Source organism: Eutrigla gurnardus, assembly GCF_963514095.1.
Source record: "Eutrigla gurnardus genome assembly, chromosome: 17".
Taxonomy (NCBI): domain Eukaryota; kingdom Metazoa; phylum Chordata; class Actinopteri; order Perciformes; family Triglidae; genus Eutrigla; species Eutrigla gurnardus.
In genome coordinates, this window is record NC_139928.1 from 11,406,708 (window position 1) to 11,423,446 (window position 16,739).

Genomic DNA, 16,739 nt, shown 5'->3' on the forward strand with positions numbered 1-16,739 from the left:
TGAAGGAAGAAACAACCCTCTGACAATGTCTCTCACTCGCTTGTCAAGTGACTCGTGATTCTCTGGTTGGCAAAGGTGTGGGAGAAGCCGTGACTCCCTGTGCTCGGGGTTTCCCTGCTCCTGTGCTCAGCAGGGGCTGGAAGGGGAGGAGCTCTGACGGGAAGTCACCCTGATATGTCCGATAGCAGGAAGATCTCTGCTAGCTTGTCTCCCACTCCAACTCCGTATTCCTCGACTGGCCTTTCGACAAAGACAGTGTTCATGATCGGACTTCAACTTGGAGAGGAAATCCACTCTAGCTGAAATGGAGCTTTCACCAGGTTTCCCCACACTGTCCCATGCATTGAGGCATTGAATTTAAATAAATCTATGACACATTGTACAATTTACAGATGTGTGGCCAATGTTGCAGTTTTCTAGGTCAGCGCCAATTCCACCCTATTTATGTACTGTGGGTCCTGCAGGCTACAATATAAGACAACAGGCACGGCGTTCAACAAACGCCTTAAAAACTAAAAACCAAGACACCAATGGTGAAACATATGCTAAGAACAAACTTTCTCTCACTCCATAAAAAGCCTCCCCCCCCAGAGTCCCTGTTTACGTTTCTCCTGCATGAGGATGGTTTACAACGAAAAAAAAAGAAAAAGAAAAAGGACGTCACTGTGTCAATGACAATTTTGCTGAGTGCAGCCTTCTCGGGCCCAGTTCATCGGCACTGAGTTACAGTTCCATAGCAACTGAGGTATGTTCACTGTTGCTAAGTGTGAAGTGATTTTTTCTTCACACTCAATGTGACAGAAAGCCCTGTGTCTGTGCTTTAAGCTCTACCACTGTGACCAGCAGTGTTGTCATCACCATCTTGGAACTGAAAAATACAGCCAGTTGGGGCTTATAACACAAGGCTCCCATGTCGCCATTGTCCTTACTACTGCTCATGGAAATTCAGGTCAACCATTTAATCCAAACTGGTTGTGGAACTGGTAGACCTACATCCTTTCCGGCGTAACTTCTTGAGTGTTATTTCTTCCGAAAAAGTCATTGTGCCATTGACGTGAACCCCATCGCCTGTGTCTGTGCTGGTTAGGGCTAGATCAGATGGACATCTTAACAGTCTGTGGAGACCACTCTGTGGGGGATCAATATATCCAGGCGCACCACTAATGCCTTGTCTGAAAAGCACAGAAATTCATAAGGTGCTCTCTTGAGTTTTAAGTATACATCTGAATGTGTGCCTTATTTGGCATACAACACACATATATAACAACTGTGGAACACTCTTGTGGTGCCTTTTAGTTCTATTTTCTAACATATGCAGCCTTGGAGACCTCGATATTCTGTATAACATGCTTTCTGAGGACATATTAAGCAAGTTGTAAAATATGAAAGGCCTATGCAAAGTTTGATGTCAAATCTCTGATGGAACCATTGGTGCAAATTTAGCAAAGTGGAAAAATGTGCGCCTTCCTCCAATTAGAAGAATGGGCCCCTTGATGTCTTTGCATGTTCTGTGACTCACGAGTTTTGATGTATCTTACTTTGCTGCCCATAAGCTAATTCATGAACTGTTACACAAACAAATTCAGATCTCTTTCACACACGTCTAATTCTTCGCAGGGGGCCATGTCCTGATTACCTGCCTCCGTTACGAGCTCTACATTTAGAACCCCTTTTAATTGTCCATTCACAGCATATACAAAGCTTACAGAACATCAAAGTCAGAAATGATGATATTTACATGTCTCCACAAAAATGGGAAGGGGGACGGGGTGTAAATTTGCTTTTCCTTTGTTGGGTTTTGTAAATTCCATGTCTCCACACTGGTATCCAGTCACTGAAGCAGTGAAATACTCAAGTTAGATGACAAGCTCACGCGTAGCTGGGAGCACAGACATACGACAGATAAGGAACAGGAACAGACAATCCCCTCTGAAGCAGATAAGGCTACACGTCAGGTCAGGGCTGGTCCACCACTGTTCCGCTATTGGGGTGTCAGTGTGTCTGTGCATGTGTGTGTATTTAAGTTTGTTCGACTGTGCATATGTGTATTTGCCAAGTCAAGGGGAGCAGATGGACGAGGGGGCATTGCTGTGAATCATGGGGGTTTGTAAGGGTCATCCAGTGCCCACTTTGTCTCCTCCCACCCCTTCCCGACTGAGGTTTTCAGTTCTCAAGAGAGGCCGGGGTGAAGAGGTACGAAGAGTGGTACTCGGCCTCCCCCATCCCTCTCTTCTTCCCCTGTCCTCCTTGTTCCAAGACAAAATACGCACATACGCTGATGATATCAGTCTATTTGTTGTAGAAAAAAAGAACCACATATGTCTCCTCTGCAAAGAGCCAGGTGAGGGAGTGACTGAAGCTCACAGGCCAGAGACCATGACCCGGTAGGAGGGGGGCATGTGTCTGTGCCGTGGGCTGGAACCAGGGCTGCCGTTGGGGCTGGTGCAGCTGGCATCTACCCCTCCTATGGAAGGTAAGTAGGCGTGGTGCAGGATGGGCAGCTGCAAGGACAGTCGACGCTGTATGCTGCGGGTAGAAAAGGAAAGTTGCAATGTAAGAGACGGAGATATAAATGAGAAACAATTATATGTTTTCAATAACGTGCATACAGTTAAGTTGTGATTTGAAATTGAAGTGAAAATGGTCAGAATTGTTCATTTATACACAAATGTGCTCTTCTCATGACAATTTAAAAAGTGGGTCCTCTGAAAAAATCAATATTCATCAATATTAAACACCAGTATATTTTATGTATTGCCAAGTATTGATATATGCACAACAGCACACAAGAGACGATGGTTTGGTTTATACCACAGACCAGAAGTGGACCTGCCCAATTTTCACAATTTTTGTTCAGCACTGTTTCAATGGAGTGTTGATGTTATAACAGCCAGCTCCAGTGATACAAATGGACAGAAACGTACAAAAGATGAATCACAACAGACAAGAAAAGTATAGTTCATAAAAGCCCTCAGCAATTCTCCTAATTATTTTCCCTGTATTCTTTGAGCACCCTCATTCCCTTCTCCACTTCCCTTTACTAAACCCCTAATCCACCGTTCCTCTCAGCTTCTGGGATCATCTGACAAAAAGAACATTTCATGCATCAGCCTGCTGTGACAGATCGCACCCTACCTCGCTAGTGCTAGCGCCACTGCCAGCCGTTTGCAAGAAAATTACGTAACCGGATGTGAGTTATGTAAAAAAAAAATGAAGGGGGGGAATGAAATCCAAACTCATTCATTATAGACCTAGAAAAATGTCTTAATTAGTTGAACTTTGAAATATTAATCCACCTCAGGCCGAGTCAGTCCTGACCATATTATATTTGTGATGGAAACACAATCTTCCTTGCTCATGAAGGAAATGTTTTCATTTTTCACGTATCATATATGACGCAGACATTTAAAGACTTTCGTTAGCATTCGTCATGTCACAAAGTGTTGCCCTTCGTCCTCCTCTACCTCTACTCTCATCACACTTCTTTATATTTGCCTCTCCTTTCTCTTCTCTTCCTCTCTCTCGCTGCCTCTTCGTCTCTCTTGCCTCCATGTGATCAAACATTTATGCGGCATGGGAATAGCTCCGAGTGTTCCTTTACTTCTGTTCTCCTCCCTGTCTATTTTCAGAGCTGCTTCCAATGCGAGCTGTAAATCACTGGTTACATAAGCCTCTGTGAGTCTCTACCTCTTTCTTTCTCTCCTCCTCCTGATCTCTGTCTCCCTTCCCGATCTAAACATCCTTCTTTCAATCCAAATTCTATCTGTTACTGCCCACTCGTCAATATTTAATCCCTCCTCGTCTGCTGTCTCTCCCTTCTCCGTCCATCTATCCTTATATGTTGTGTATTCTTCTCCTGGGTCTAGTTAAACAACTGTGGGATGGAGAGCTCTCAATGATGCATGATGTGTCCCCCCATCCCCCAACCCCCCTTGATGAAGTCAACATCCCTCAGCTTTGCTTCCTTATGAATAGTCACAGAATTTAGATCAGCATTTGTTGTGTCTGCGACCATCGTCTTTTACAAGTTGGGACAACGAATCAATTAGCAGCATGTCTACACATGCACACATGTTTGTACTTGTTTGACTGTGTGTATAGATGCTCTCCAGCATGCTGGGAGAACACACACTCTTTCTGGTTATGTGTATGTTCATGTGCGTGGGAGAGAAAAGTACAGGAACGGTCCATGCTTTCACAGGGCTCTGTTGCCAGAGCAACCGCCAGAGCACTGCTGGTGGTTGCGATACATGTGACGTGTACTCTGATGAAAGAAGTTGACAAGACAGAGCGGAGAGGAAGGGAGAAGAATTAGGAGAGCTCACTGTTCAGGCGAGTTGATATCCTCCAGGGGTCCCCTGTTTATTCTGGAAGGGTCCATGGAGCCCCACTGTGCCTGAGGCTTCTGCTCCAGGTGATTCTTCAGTATCGACTTCTCGCCATCTGCAAAAAAAACAAGATCACTTTTTACTGACCATAACACGGCACAATGTGTAGTCAAGACCGTAAATCATATAGGCACTCCTCAGATCTACAGGAGTTGCAAAAGACAAAGCTGCCAAAATGTGAAAAATCTTTTCGTGTTCGTCATAATAGTGACCTGCCTGTCCACCGACTTAAACTAGTCGGTCTCACTTTTCCAAACAGGAAACAGATTGCATAATCTATCACATCACATATGCAGGGTGATATCTAAAGCACAGCTAAAAGAAAAATAAAACTGACACCCGTGAGGGGACGAATTAAAAATGTAGAAATGAAAGCAAAGAGAAAGAAAGCAAGTAAATAAGAAAGAAAAAAAAACGAGGAAGATGGAGGGGATGGAAAAGGAAAAGGCTTCCCAACATGATTTCTGCATTCTCCGCTACAATAGCTGAAGGAAACAACATGGTCAGTTTTTAAAAAGTGTACCTGGACCCCCACCCCCCCAACACACACACACACACACACACACACACACACACACACACACACACACACACACACACACACACACACACACACACACACACACACACACACACACACACACACAGACTTTTCTCTCCAGATGTCCCAGATTTCCAGCACCTGCTGACCTGATTCACTGACGACAGCATTCGAGCCGACTAGTCCTCTTTGCATTTAGAAAAAAAAAAAAAAAAAAGAAAGCCTAACCTTGTAGTTCTCACTGCTGTGTTAAAAGCACAAACACAGATATTTATACACTTCGTTATGGATTCAGTATACGTGTTCGCGCCGCAAAGAAAGCATTAGATTGTGAGGTTTTCTTTTTTAAAATGTCAATAGACATCAGCACTAAGCAGCTGCTTCATCTAAACTGTCATCCAATGGTGATCATGAAGAGAGGGAGAGAGAGAGAGAGAGAGAGAGAGAGAGAGAGAGAGAGAGAGAGGGTGGAGTGTTGAGGGTAATCACTGTTGACACACCGTTCTACTCTACAACAGCCACTCATTCACGCACCTCAATACATTTAGACCTTGCCTTGCCTATGAAAAATAATGACTGTGGTTAGGAGACAGTGATGATGATGATGATGATGATGGTGATGATGAGTAGATTGAAGCTGGGCAACGGTTATATGCTGGCGATGTTAAACGGAGGATTAATGACCGGTGATTTTATTACAGAATGTGTGTCAGGTTGACGATTGTGAGCAGCGGCTAAAGTGCTGTTCTCTGTCCGAACTCGTCCTCTTTCTCTTCTCACGGGATCATTAGCGAGGACACTTTCATAACCCGCATTCTGATGAATTTCTCGAGCAATAAAAAAAGTAATAGCAAGGTCAGTCTATCGTTAAATGTGAGATTCTTGCTTGGAGAGAGCTAGTATAAGGCTCGACTAGATTTTACTCCCGTGTCTCGGTTTTAAAACATTACTGGATGACAGGAGCAGGAATATACCTACGCCATGAATAAGAGAGCCCACTTTTGTTTGCTATCTGATCCCTATGCCCCAAGTGCAAACTGGATTATTCAACAATATTCACTCATCAAACGGATCATATATCTACCAGCATCAGCATGTTTTCCCGTCTGAGGGAAATAAAACAGTTGATGTCTGTCTTATCCTAAAGTGAAGTGAAGTATTATATTGGAAGTTTATATTGGAAGGAAGTGCACTTCCTAAAATGAGCTCTCTGTATTTCTCTCATTTTTCCCCGATTTAAAAATGACCCATTTCCTATGTACTGTGAAGAAGGAGACGTATCTCTGCCTTGAACTTACACATTATTTTTTTCTGTAAAAAATATCTCTGTAAATGATTATGTATACCAAAAAGTGTATTTTCCCTCTGTTCTCAACAACAACCTAACCAGGACAGGCTGAAGTAGATTTATTTATAAAACGACTTGTATTTGAGTTCATTAAACACAGCCCGGTATCAGCCGCCAGCTACTGCCAGTGCTTTCCAGAGATTACACTCAACTAATGGAAAATGGGAGAATGTGTTTGCTTAAATTATACCGGCTAATTATTTTCATGTAACATGACATATTTTGTCTTTTTTTTATTATTAATGGAAGTCCAAAATCTGTATAGCTTTTTTCCTGATAAATGGTTTAAAAAAAACATGAAAAATCCCATGACTCACTAAATTTGATGCAGTATTCAAATTGCTGATTCTTTAAAAGATAAATATAAAACAACAAGAAACCTCACAGATGGTAGCTCATTTACTAATTATCTACTAATCAAAATAATCTTGGCGCTGACTTCTAGCTCTCTGTGTTCCAGAAATAGACAACAAGCCCCTCCATCAACCGATTGTGCAACAACACAGACATATGTCCTATTTCAGATCTGTCCTGGTGAGCGTACCTCACAAGGCTTAAACAGGAAGGTGTGTGTCTGTTGTTGCATTTATGTGTGTGCACACGCAAAAGATGAGAGGCGGGGAAGAAAGGGAAACAGAAGGAAACAGAGAACAAACTAAAACACAAAGAAGAAGCATTAGACACATTGCTTTGTGGACGTACCGACTAACTCAGTTCATAGCGTGACGATGAACTTTCACAGACGAGGAACTCCTCAAACAATTCCACTAGCTCTGCTCCCAATCCACAGAATGAGCACAGCTGTTTCACCCTTTTCCCTTCCCAAACTCACGGATCCATTAGACACCCCTGAGAGTGCCTTCGTGCATCACACATGCTGAAACTGGCGTCTGCACGTCACATCGCCATCACCCTGGTGCCTAGCGCAAAGCAATGCTGCCTGGGTGCAACGACTCACTCATTCATTTTGAAGACTTCACGATGCCTACGATGCAGCTGCATCGATTCAAACAGCCAGTATCTGGCAGACGTAAAGGATACAGGCTCTCTCTGCTGGAAAAGATGGATATGGCACGTATTTTTATACTTCAGCACATGACAGTCTCACCCAATGATGGTTCAGGTTCAATCTTCTCTCTACACGCAGCAGCAAAAACAGCCCGCACACCAAATATTTATGTGTAAAACCATGTATGTTGGTCCCACTTTGGGCTTAGTGATAAAAGGCAGCAGAGTTGATCAGTGTGACTCCAGTATGTCTAAGTATGTGTCAGCGGCGGCAGGTAGTGTAGCTAATCCCATGACTCATCCGGAGAGACGTCACAGACTTGACGAGACAGGGTACTCATTCATTCTTCACCTGCAGCTAAAAAAAAAACAATATTCCTCCAAGCTGCTGCTCTGAAAGCAGCATAAAAATACTGGACTGAAGCCACTGAATATGCAAAACATAACCGCATGCAGGCTCTCTTTATTGAAACAGAAGAATATGCACAATCCCAGCTGTACACTTTACATTAGATTAAATTGCATCAGACTGAATCACACTGAATGAGATGAGACCAAATTGCTTCATACTGAGCTGCTCAGTCTTGGTGTGTGCATACTGCAATGCAGTGTTTAGCCACGAGTGGCAGCATTGAGCACAATCCAGCTGAGCAGTCAGTGAGGAAGAAATGATATGCCATCGTGGATTTTACATTGGATTGTATCGGCTGAAAGCACCAACCTTTTTGTGACATGAAGTTACCTCACGCCCACCAAACACAAACACTGTTTCTCCTGATATGACAGTGTGTCATAGTGTCTATATACTTTTTCCAGGTAATAGCCTGGGTCAAGACTTTTGAATCCACCAACTGATCCAAGCTAAGTGATTTTGTCACCTTTTGCACATGAACTAAAGAGTCTGAAGAGCCTCTCTTTTGTCATTGTGTGTGTAATCCTTCACTCTTCTGTTGTAGGTTGGATGACGAGGAGCTACATGGAAACACACAGCCGGTTTCTCACCTTTGCCATCTGTGAAGTTGCGTATGCTGAGGATGTTGTTGGCGTCGGGGTAATGATTCTGTTTGATGTAGGGAGTTTTCTCCGGCGTGTCCTGAAGCTGCATGGTCACTTCTTCCAGCTCTTTATCCAGCTTTTTCAAACAGAAAAACAAAGAAGTTAGTTCATATTGTAGTGTGTGTGTGTGTGTGTGTGTGTGTGTGTGTGTGTGTGTGGATAAAACACATGATAGAGAAAGAACATTATGATCCAGTAACTGTTTGCATAAATAATTCACAGACGAACTAACTCAAGTAGGCTACATGATTCTGCAACTACTTTTCATTTTGGAACAGAAGAAAGGAAGAGACGGCTGTCTGCCGAAGACAAAAGAAAACTTCACTTCTGAGTAGCTCCTCGTTTGCCACAATTATCAACAAAAGCAGTGATGACAACGGCAGTAATTCACCTTTCACAGCTGAGGTGATTGTCAGGGGATTTTTTTTTTTTTCAAATGTCACTCAATATCTGAATAAGTGAACATTTCTAAGAAATGAATCGGAGAGAAGGAACAGTGTGGCCTTCTCGTTGCTTTTTACAACTAACAATCATTCTATTAATAATTAACGACATGAAACGGGCTATAGGAGAGCTCGTTTTCCTTTTAGCTTTTCAAGTTCAGTGGAGCCAAATGACTGCTTTTTCTTCCTCCTCTTGTAGAACTTGTGCTCAATTACTGTTTCTTCACGTACGTTTAAAAGCATCTCCTTATCCCTCTAGTGCATTAAAAACCCTGCCCTGAATGCGTCAACTCAGACCTCTGTTATCCTCATGCGGAGGCGGTGGTTGTCGGTCTGAAGCCCGTCCAGTCGCGAGGTGTTGGCCTGGTTGACGCTGGTGACCGACGTGGAGGTCTTGGAGTCCTCCTTCTTCTGGTTCTGGGTGAACTTTAACCTCCGGTTCTGGGTGGCTGCGTCCGGGTTGGTTCTCATGGAGATGAACTGGAAGAGGGGTTACAGGTATTAGTCACGGCTCAACTCTGCTCTAAAATTGCATCGGCAAAAAAAAAAAAAAAGCTACAAAAAACTGTTAACGCTGCATTTTGAGGATCCAGGACTCAGTGGAGTGTGGTGTCTGAATCTGGTGATAATTAATCACTCGCTTGAGCCAACTGTGTTTGTACACACACACACACACACACACACACACACACACACACACACACACACACACACACACAGAACTGACCTTGGGAACGAAGACCAGACAGAGCGTGATGGTGCTGCAAAAGATGATCACTAGTGCCACAATACAGAACTGGACATTGGGCTGGTCCCTCGTCAGGAACGAGACGGCGGCGCCGATGATGCACATGATGCCCACGTTGTAAACACTCATCCCGATGTATTTGCTGTCGTTGAGAGCAGGGATGCTCACGTTCCTGGTCTCCCATGCCAAGAAACAGCCAAACAACTGTCGGGGGGAAAGAGAGGAAACTTAAAGCAATATTCGATAGAAAGTCGGAACTTGTTTCTCTGGGCCGATGAGCACACAGTTAACAGTTTGGTCCTCACTGTTTGAAACCATTCAGTTTTATTTCATTTTGCTCCTGCTGGTTAACATCACCTTTTTCCCCAACCTTATTAATTAGGGCCCGAGCGCCGACAACGTCGGGCTGCGAAGCCCTATTGAAACTGAACGGTTTTTTATTATTATTATTATTATTATTATTATTTTATTTTCTAGAGGCCTTTTTGGGGGCCTTAGCAAAATAATTAGCTTACCAAATTTGGTGTGCTAATAGAAAACGGCGAAAATTTTGATATTTTAAAGGTTTCATAGTTGGCCACAGAAAAGTGGCTCGCTAGCGCCACCTAACGCAAAGAAGGATGGCCAGCTCACACCGTAACTCCAATTGACTTGAAATTTTGCACACATATGCAGATCCGTGTGCTCTACAAAAAATTACATTATGGCACCAAAGTCCGCCTACCGAAATTTTCCGCCATTTTGAATTTTGTGAAAAACAAGTTTTTGCTAATTCCTCCTAAACCATAGATCCGATTCTCACCAAAATTGCTGTGCGTCATCATTAGACCAAGTTGGTCAAGTCCGATCAAAAGCTTTGTAAAATGTCGTTGCGTTCAGAAGTTATTAGCCAATGAATGTCAGAGGGGCGGGGCTCTAGAAATCAATACACATAACTCCACAATATTTAACCCAATCATCATGAAACTTGCAGGACATGTTGACATATGTCCCTGGAACATATCCTGAAAGTTTTATTAAAATTGACCACTCGGGGACGCTACAGTAAATCAGCCATTTTTCAATTGTAAGCTTTGTATTTTAACGAACTCCTCCTAAACCGTTGATCCGATTCCTACCAAACTTTGTGAGCCTGTTCTAGAGGCCTCGATGATTAAAAATGATCAGAAGGTCTTACATAAGTCGTATGGGAGCGCAATTACAGCGCCCTGAACATGGACGAATTTCATGCTTCGCCACAATACTCTAAACTGTTATAACTTCAATGTACATTGTCCGATCATGTTCAAACTTCTCACATTTGATGAGAGTCCCACCCTGAACACGTCTGCACTGCAATATTGACTCACAATCAGAGCGCCACCTAGTGGCGACATAAAATGTCACGTTTTTACACTCGTATACGATCACAGTGTCGTGGAACTTTGCACCCCAGTCTAGCAGGACAACTTCAATCGTCTGATACGGTGATCGACGCGACGATTCAGGCAAGGGACGACCGGCTGCGTGGCAATGGACGGGGACGACGCGCGCCATGGCGGGGGCAGGGGACGACGCGCGCCGTGGCGGTGGCCGGGGACAACAGGCGCCAGCCGTGGCAGTGGCCGGGGACGACCCGCGCCGTGGCGGTGGCCGGGGACGACCGGGGACGACTGGCAACGTGGCGGTGGCCGGGGACGACCCGCCCCGTGGCGGTGGCCAGGCCAGGCGGTCCGACACGTCAGGCGGCCGTAGCACTAACCGAGTTACGTGCCATGCGAGGGCCCGTTATCACTGCTCGCAGTTTTAATTCTTTATGTTTTTGGTTGCATGTTGAAAACGTGCAAATTGTGTAAAGAAAAACATTTTATACCTTGAAAAACCTTAAAAGCAACAAAAAACACTTATATAATCAAACAAAAATAGATTTCATGATGTGACAGTGAGGAGAAAAATGATCTAGAGTCATCTTTCTAAAGCAGCCGTAGGTTTCATGCTTGTTATTTAGAGAGTTTGTTTGGTGGTGGAGCAGCAGCAGCAGCCTGCTGAATAATTCACTGTGTGCTGTGTTAAGTGGCCGGCCTGCTTATCAGAAAGTCTAAATGAGAGTTAGTGGAATGACAAGCAGCAGACTTACAGGAGAAGTCATCAAGGATTAGTGGATCTCAGGTGTGTGTGTGTGTGTGTGTGTGTGTGTGTGTGTGTGTGACTTGATGCTCCTTTTTGCTGAGCTGTCGCTCACTGTGCCTCATACAGATGTGGACTCCTGTCAATCACTTGGCAAAAAACTGTTTCCTACCGCTCTCCTTCTTTGCTGCCATCTTATTATTTGACATCAGAGCTCCTCCTACTTGTTACCTGTTAACATTTGTTCACTCCTTCCATCTTTCAACCATTATTCGGTAGTATTTTTTTTATTAGTTAAAGGAATACTTCACCAGTGGAATCTGTATTGAAAGTGGGTCATATATGTAGTCGCAATGTAAAAAACATTTCTAATTTGGTGCCTTCACATAGAAACACGGAGATCTCCCGTCTCTGGGGAAAATGAGGAAATGACGCACGACCATTCAAAAATACTACCTGGTTTCTAACGATACAAAGCTTAATGCAAATGGGTGAAATATAATTTTAATTATTTTTATGTTTATTTGATAGGGACAAACAGTATATCAAAGAGAATTGATTTATACTCATCCAATGCAATATATCACTGTATTTACAGTTACAGTTAATTTCCTGTCCGTCCCTTTTTACGGAGCAACGTCTGCTTTCTTCTGAAGATGATTTACTGCTTTGTCTTGAACTTGGAAAATGCATATTTAATTTCACTGTCTTGAAAGTAGACAATCAAGGTTGTATATTGACACACATTTCAGAAATAGGGTTATATAAAAGGCATCAAGCCTCATAAATGCATATTTATGAGGCTGTTAAGAGTCAGCAGATGCATTTGTTCATTTAATTTGCGTGTGTTTGTATCTGGAGTGTGAGTAGATGATGAGATGTTGACCGTTTCCTCTCACCATAAGCAGTCCCTTGTAGGCATAAACAATGCCCAGCCAAATGGTCATGTGGGTGTTCTCACAGTGCTCCAAGAAGGGACGGATGGCTATGTCTCGGCCTTGGGGGTCCGCCTGTTGACGACACAAACACACAGACAGGGATTATGTACAAAAAGTCTTTCAACTTTTTTGGAAAAACAAATTAGAAAGGTGAGCAAAAAGTGCAAATCAACAGCGAAATAGGAGAACCAACAGAAAAAGACAGTAAACAGCTGAAAAGGAAGAGAGTCCTCAGTAGGAAAATGTTTCCACGACAGTTTCTCCTTCCAGTTTTAATTTCCATTTAGGAAAGAAATGGTATGCGGCCTGTCCACTGCTACTTGCAACGACTGGTGTCAGTGATCAAACATCTAGGTGTGTAATCAAACTGTATCCCATCATGGCCAATAGGCTTCTGCGAAGTCGGCTGAAGTTAAATTAATCTGTGCTTAGGACGCTAATGGGCACGACTAATGAAGCTTATTCATTAATGTGATTTACACCTCCTCCTTTCATTCTTGTTTCCCACTCCGTCTCTGTCACACTATCCATCCTGCACCAGTCCCCCCCCCCCCTTCTTCTTGAGCTTTTCTTTTTCATTTTCCACTTGTCTTCCACGGCAGCAGGTGACACGTATGACTTACAGGGCAAATTAGCACCTGAGGTGGATATTAATACGCTAAAACACGTCACCTCTCCTCTCTCCTTCTCACTCTCTCGGTTAGGAACAGCTTTAAAAAGCCTTTAATAAGAGCATTAGCCGGCCCTGCATGAATTCATCCGAGGCCACACCAATAGATCAACGCTGAGGCACCTGGGGCGAGGCTGGGCATGCTGCCATGCTGCTCACTATGTGTGTGTGTGTGTGTGTGTGTGTGTGTGGGGGGGACTTCAGGCTTATTTACAGTAAGACATGTCTAATAGCTCAGCAGATGGTGCTTGTGTGTATGTGCGTGCGTGAATCCAAATGATTGTCTTTGATTTGCAGAAATTGAGTTCATAAGCAAAGTCCTTTAAGACGGGGAGTGAAAGAGAACGGGAAGCGTGGTCCTCACGCATGATAGAGCGAGTGTGTGCACTTTGTTTAATGTGTCTCATGTGAATGCCCTCAACATTAATAAACACACACCTACACACACACTCTCTCACACACACACATCCCTCCAGGGGTTGCAAAATCCACTTCCCCCTAGTCACTTTGACCCCCATATGCTCCATTCAGCTCCCATTAATGGAAATTGCAGCTATTCAGGCTTTCCACTATGACCTTAATGGATTTAAATTAGCGGTTCTCCATAGGATTATCACTTAAAATGGGAAGTTGGTACTTAAAAAAAAAGCGTCAGAGATTCACCCAACAAAGTTGAACAGAAATGGACCCATATTGTATGATTTCTGGATATCCTTGAAGTGTTATATCATACAGTTCTCTAGCTTTCATTTCCACGTCGTTGCCTTGGAAATGCAGCTTTCACACGGTGTTCCTCGGTGCTTCCACTTATGAATGCAGTTACACATCACGCTGCGCTGTTGATGACACTATAGCAGGTGGAATCCCCCCCCCCCTCACACACACACACACACACACACACACACATTACAGTATGACATGTTAATTGTATGTTCACATTAGCATCCAAAAAATTAAACACCGTAGCTTTTCCTACTGAACACCTTCACTGCATCATCCACATCTTCGGCATTCCTGTAGATTTATGTTTTTTGGTTGAGCAATCTGTTATTCCAACAACAGCGCTGTAAGAAGTCACACTTGTTGCAAATCATTATGTTCATTCAATATGAGAGGCACATTCTGCATCAGCGCTCTTTGCATAGTCGCAGCTCCGAGCAAACTTGTGTCCCTAACAACAAAATGATAAGACAAAATGAGATATAATGCTTATTAGGCTTGGGTCTCTATCGCAGCAGAGCAGGCAGTGCCGTTTGGAGGGAGGCTGTCTGGGGAGTTGCCAGGCAACAGAGCTGGAGGCGGCGGGCAGCCCCAAAGTGGTGGTGATGGCAGTAAAAGTGGCGGTTCACTGTCATTTTTTACAGCATTAGGCCTCTAACGGGATCACTCTGGGAGGGCACAGCACTGGCAGATTGTCCGTGGAGAGATGGAGCTAGATGAGGCGATGAAAGGATTGATGGAGGGAGGAGGGAGGGGGGGATAGAGAGAAGACGGGAGCAAGAAGTATGGATGGAACGATGGAAGTTGAAAGGAATGGAATAATAAAGGGAGAGCAGGATAGATGAATGGAAGGTACAAATGACAACATGGAGAGGTGAGATAAATAGATGCTGTCAATCCTGTTTCCTCAAAGAGATAAGTGAAGGAAAAAAAGAAATTCTAAAAAGAGGAGATAACTGGAGAGCAGAGGGGAGGAATCTATCAGGCAGAGCTATGGGATGTTGGCAAGATGGAGGTAAAGATTAGATTAGATAGAAACGTAAATGTGGTTTTCTATCAATGTGGGTGTTCAGAGAAACATTTATTACAGTAGATTAATGTAAATGAATGCACTGGTGGAAAGTTGAGAAGAAGAGTTGACTCCTGACTGATGAAAGACTTCATGCTTTTGACAATGTTCACGTTTGACGTCTTCCAGGTTTGATTCTTTGATGCTTCAACAAAAAGCTTGAGAACAAGATGCAGCTCAGTAATTGACCTGATGATGTACTTTAGTGCAAAAATAAAACGGTTCCATATTGTGCTGAATTTATTAGAAACCACAGGATTCTTACAAGGATGGAAGCAAATTCAAAAACCTAAAATATATAATGCGTTTTGGGAAAATACTTTTGAACTACTCTGAATCCTCATTGAATACATTCTCCTTCCACGTGCCATTTAGAAGTGGAAAATTAAAAAGAAAGAACAAAGACGGCCATATAGAGTGTGTGTGTGTGTGTGTGTGTGTGTGTGTCTGCAGGTGCCAACATTTGCACATTCTGTGAGCATACAGGCGTAATGTGACCGGGACTGTTTGTGGGTTAGTGTGTGTGCGTGTACCTATGTATGAGCTACCGGGCAAACACTGACAGAAGCACTCCATCACGCGGTCTGGCAATTACAACAGAGGAGACTTCACCACGGTGAAAGAGTGAGAGAGACAGATGGGGACAAAAGATACAGATTTTGGGTGGAGCTTTAGAATTTTTGTGGCCGCAATTTATGTCGTAGCACTTCAAAAAAAGAGCAGAGAAAATGACTGGGATGACAAATGACGGAGGGAGAAGCCACTGAGATTAGTGCGGGAGGGAGAGAAAATGTAAATCTATTTTTCCCCCAAAAAAGTTTACGATACGCTTTTGTCCGCGAGGAAGATCGTAAAAAGTTTTATCATAAAAACGCTGCATCAAATTATGGTGGTGTGATTACTTCGGGGATTAGATAATTTACATTTATGTACGCTGAGGCGATTTGAAATCTCTCTCAGAACAGTAAGCAATGTCCTGTGTTGTATATATCAAATAATAACAACAAATTGAGATTTTCTGATCGGTGCTTGTTGGTGTTTTGCATGTCGGCGGGTAGTCGGGGTAGCAGCCCCACCAACTGTTCTCCTGGGCACCGAGACGGGGAGAGAAACAAACTGATACAGGGCTGTCTGATAGAGATTTCACATGAACACAGACACATTCTCCTGTGTGGCAACAACTGTTTTCATACATGCAAACACAGATTAGATGCATCTCCACCATCTAAACGCTGTTATCGGGACTGGAAACGATTACGTGTTGAAATATTCTTAGAAGAGAACCAATGAGTACCATGTGTAGTGTATCACAGTTAATCACATGTCGAGGCATTGGGGAAAGCAGGAGAAGCTACTGCCAGGTTTTAGAGAAGGATGAAGGTATTTAAAGAATGAATGAGATGGGGGATGCAGAAAAGCCATGATGAGATATTTGGAGAGTGGCATTCGGAGAACACAAAGGGCAAAGAGATGGGAAGATGAAAGACATCTTGGTGCCATGGTAATTTGTATAAAAAAAATTGAAAAGCAGTGAGCAGATTTCACGAGCCCTCTGTGTAATAGTGACAGGCAGTAATGGCCTTTAGAAAAGAAGACGGGAGAAGTGCATCGTGGGGGATTGGCTCAGCTGGTTGGACAGGTAGCTCAAAAGAAAGTTCACGCCCATTTTAGGCTCCATATAACCCGATAACTATTGGAAGTGTC

General features: G+C 43.5%; 1 protein-coding gene across 1 annotated transcript in view; it reads right to left on the reverse strand.

Moving 5' to 3' along the window:
• Positions 1-586: 586 nt before the first annotated feature.
• Positions 587-16,739, reverse strand: part of gabbr2 (gamma-aminobutyric acid (GABA) B receptor, 2) — a 146,039-nt gene continuing 129,886 nt past the window's right edge. The window contains exons 14-19 of the mRNA XM_084032891.1: positions 12,538-12,648; positions 9,512-9,736; positions 9,082-9,264; positions 8,288-8,417; positions 4,326-4,443; positions 587-2,526 (exon numbers count right to left, since the gene is read on the reverse strand). Of these exons, the coding sequence (XP_083889017.1) occupies positions 2,361-2,526; positions 4,326-4,443; positions 8,288-8,417; positions 9,082-9,264; positions 9,512-9,736; positions 12,538-12,648 (933 nt within the window). The 3' untranslated portion in view covers positions 587-2,360. The remainder of the gene's footprint in view (positions 2,527-4,325; positions 4,444-8,287; positions 8,418-9,081; positions 9,265-9,511; positions 9,737-12,537; positions 12,649-16,739) is intronic.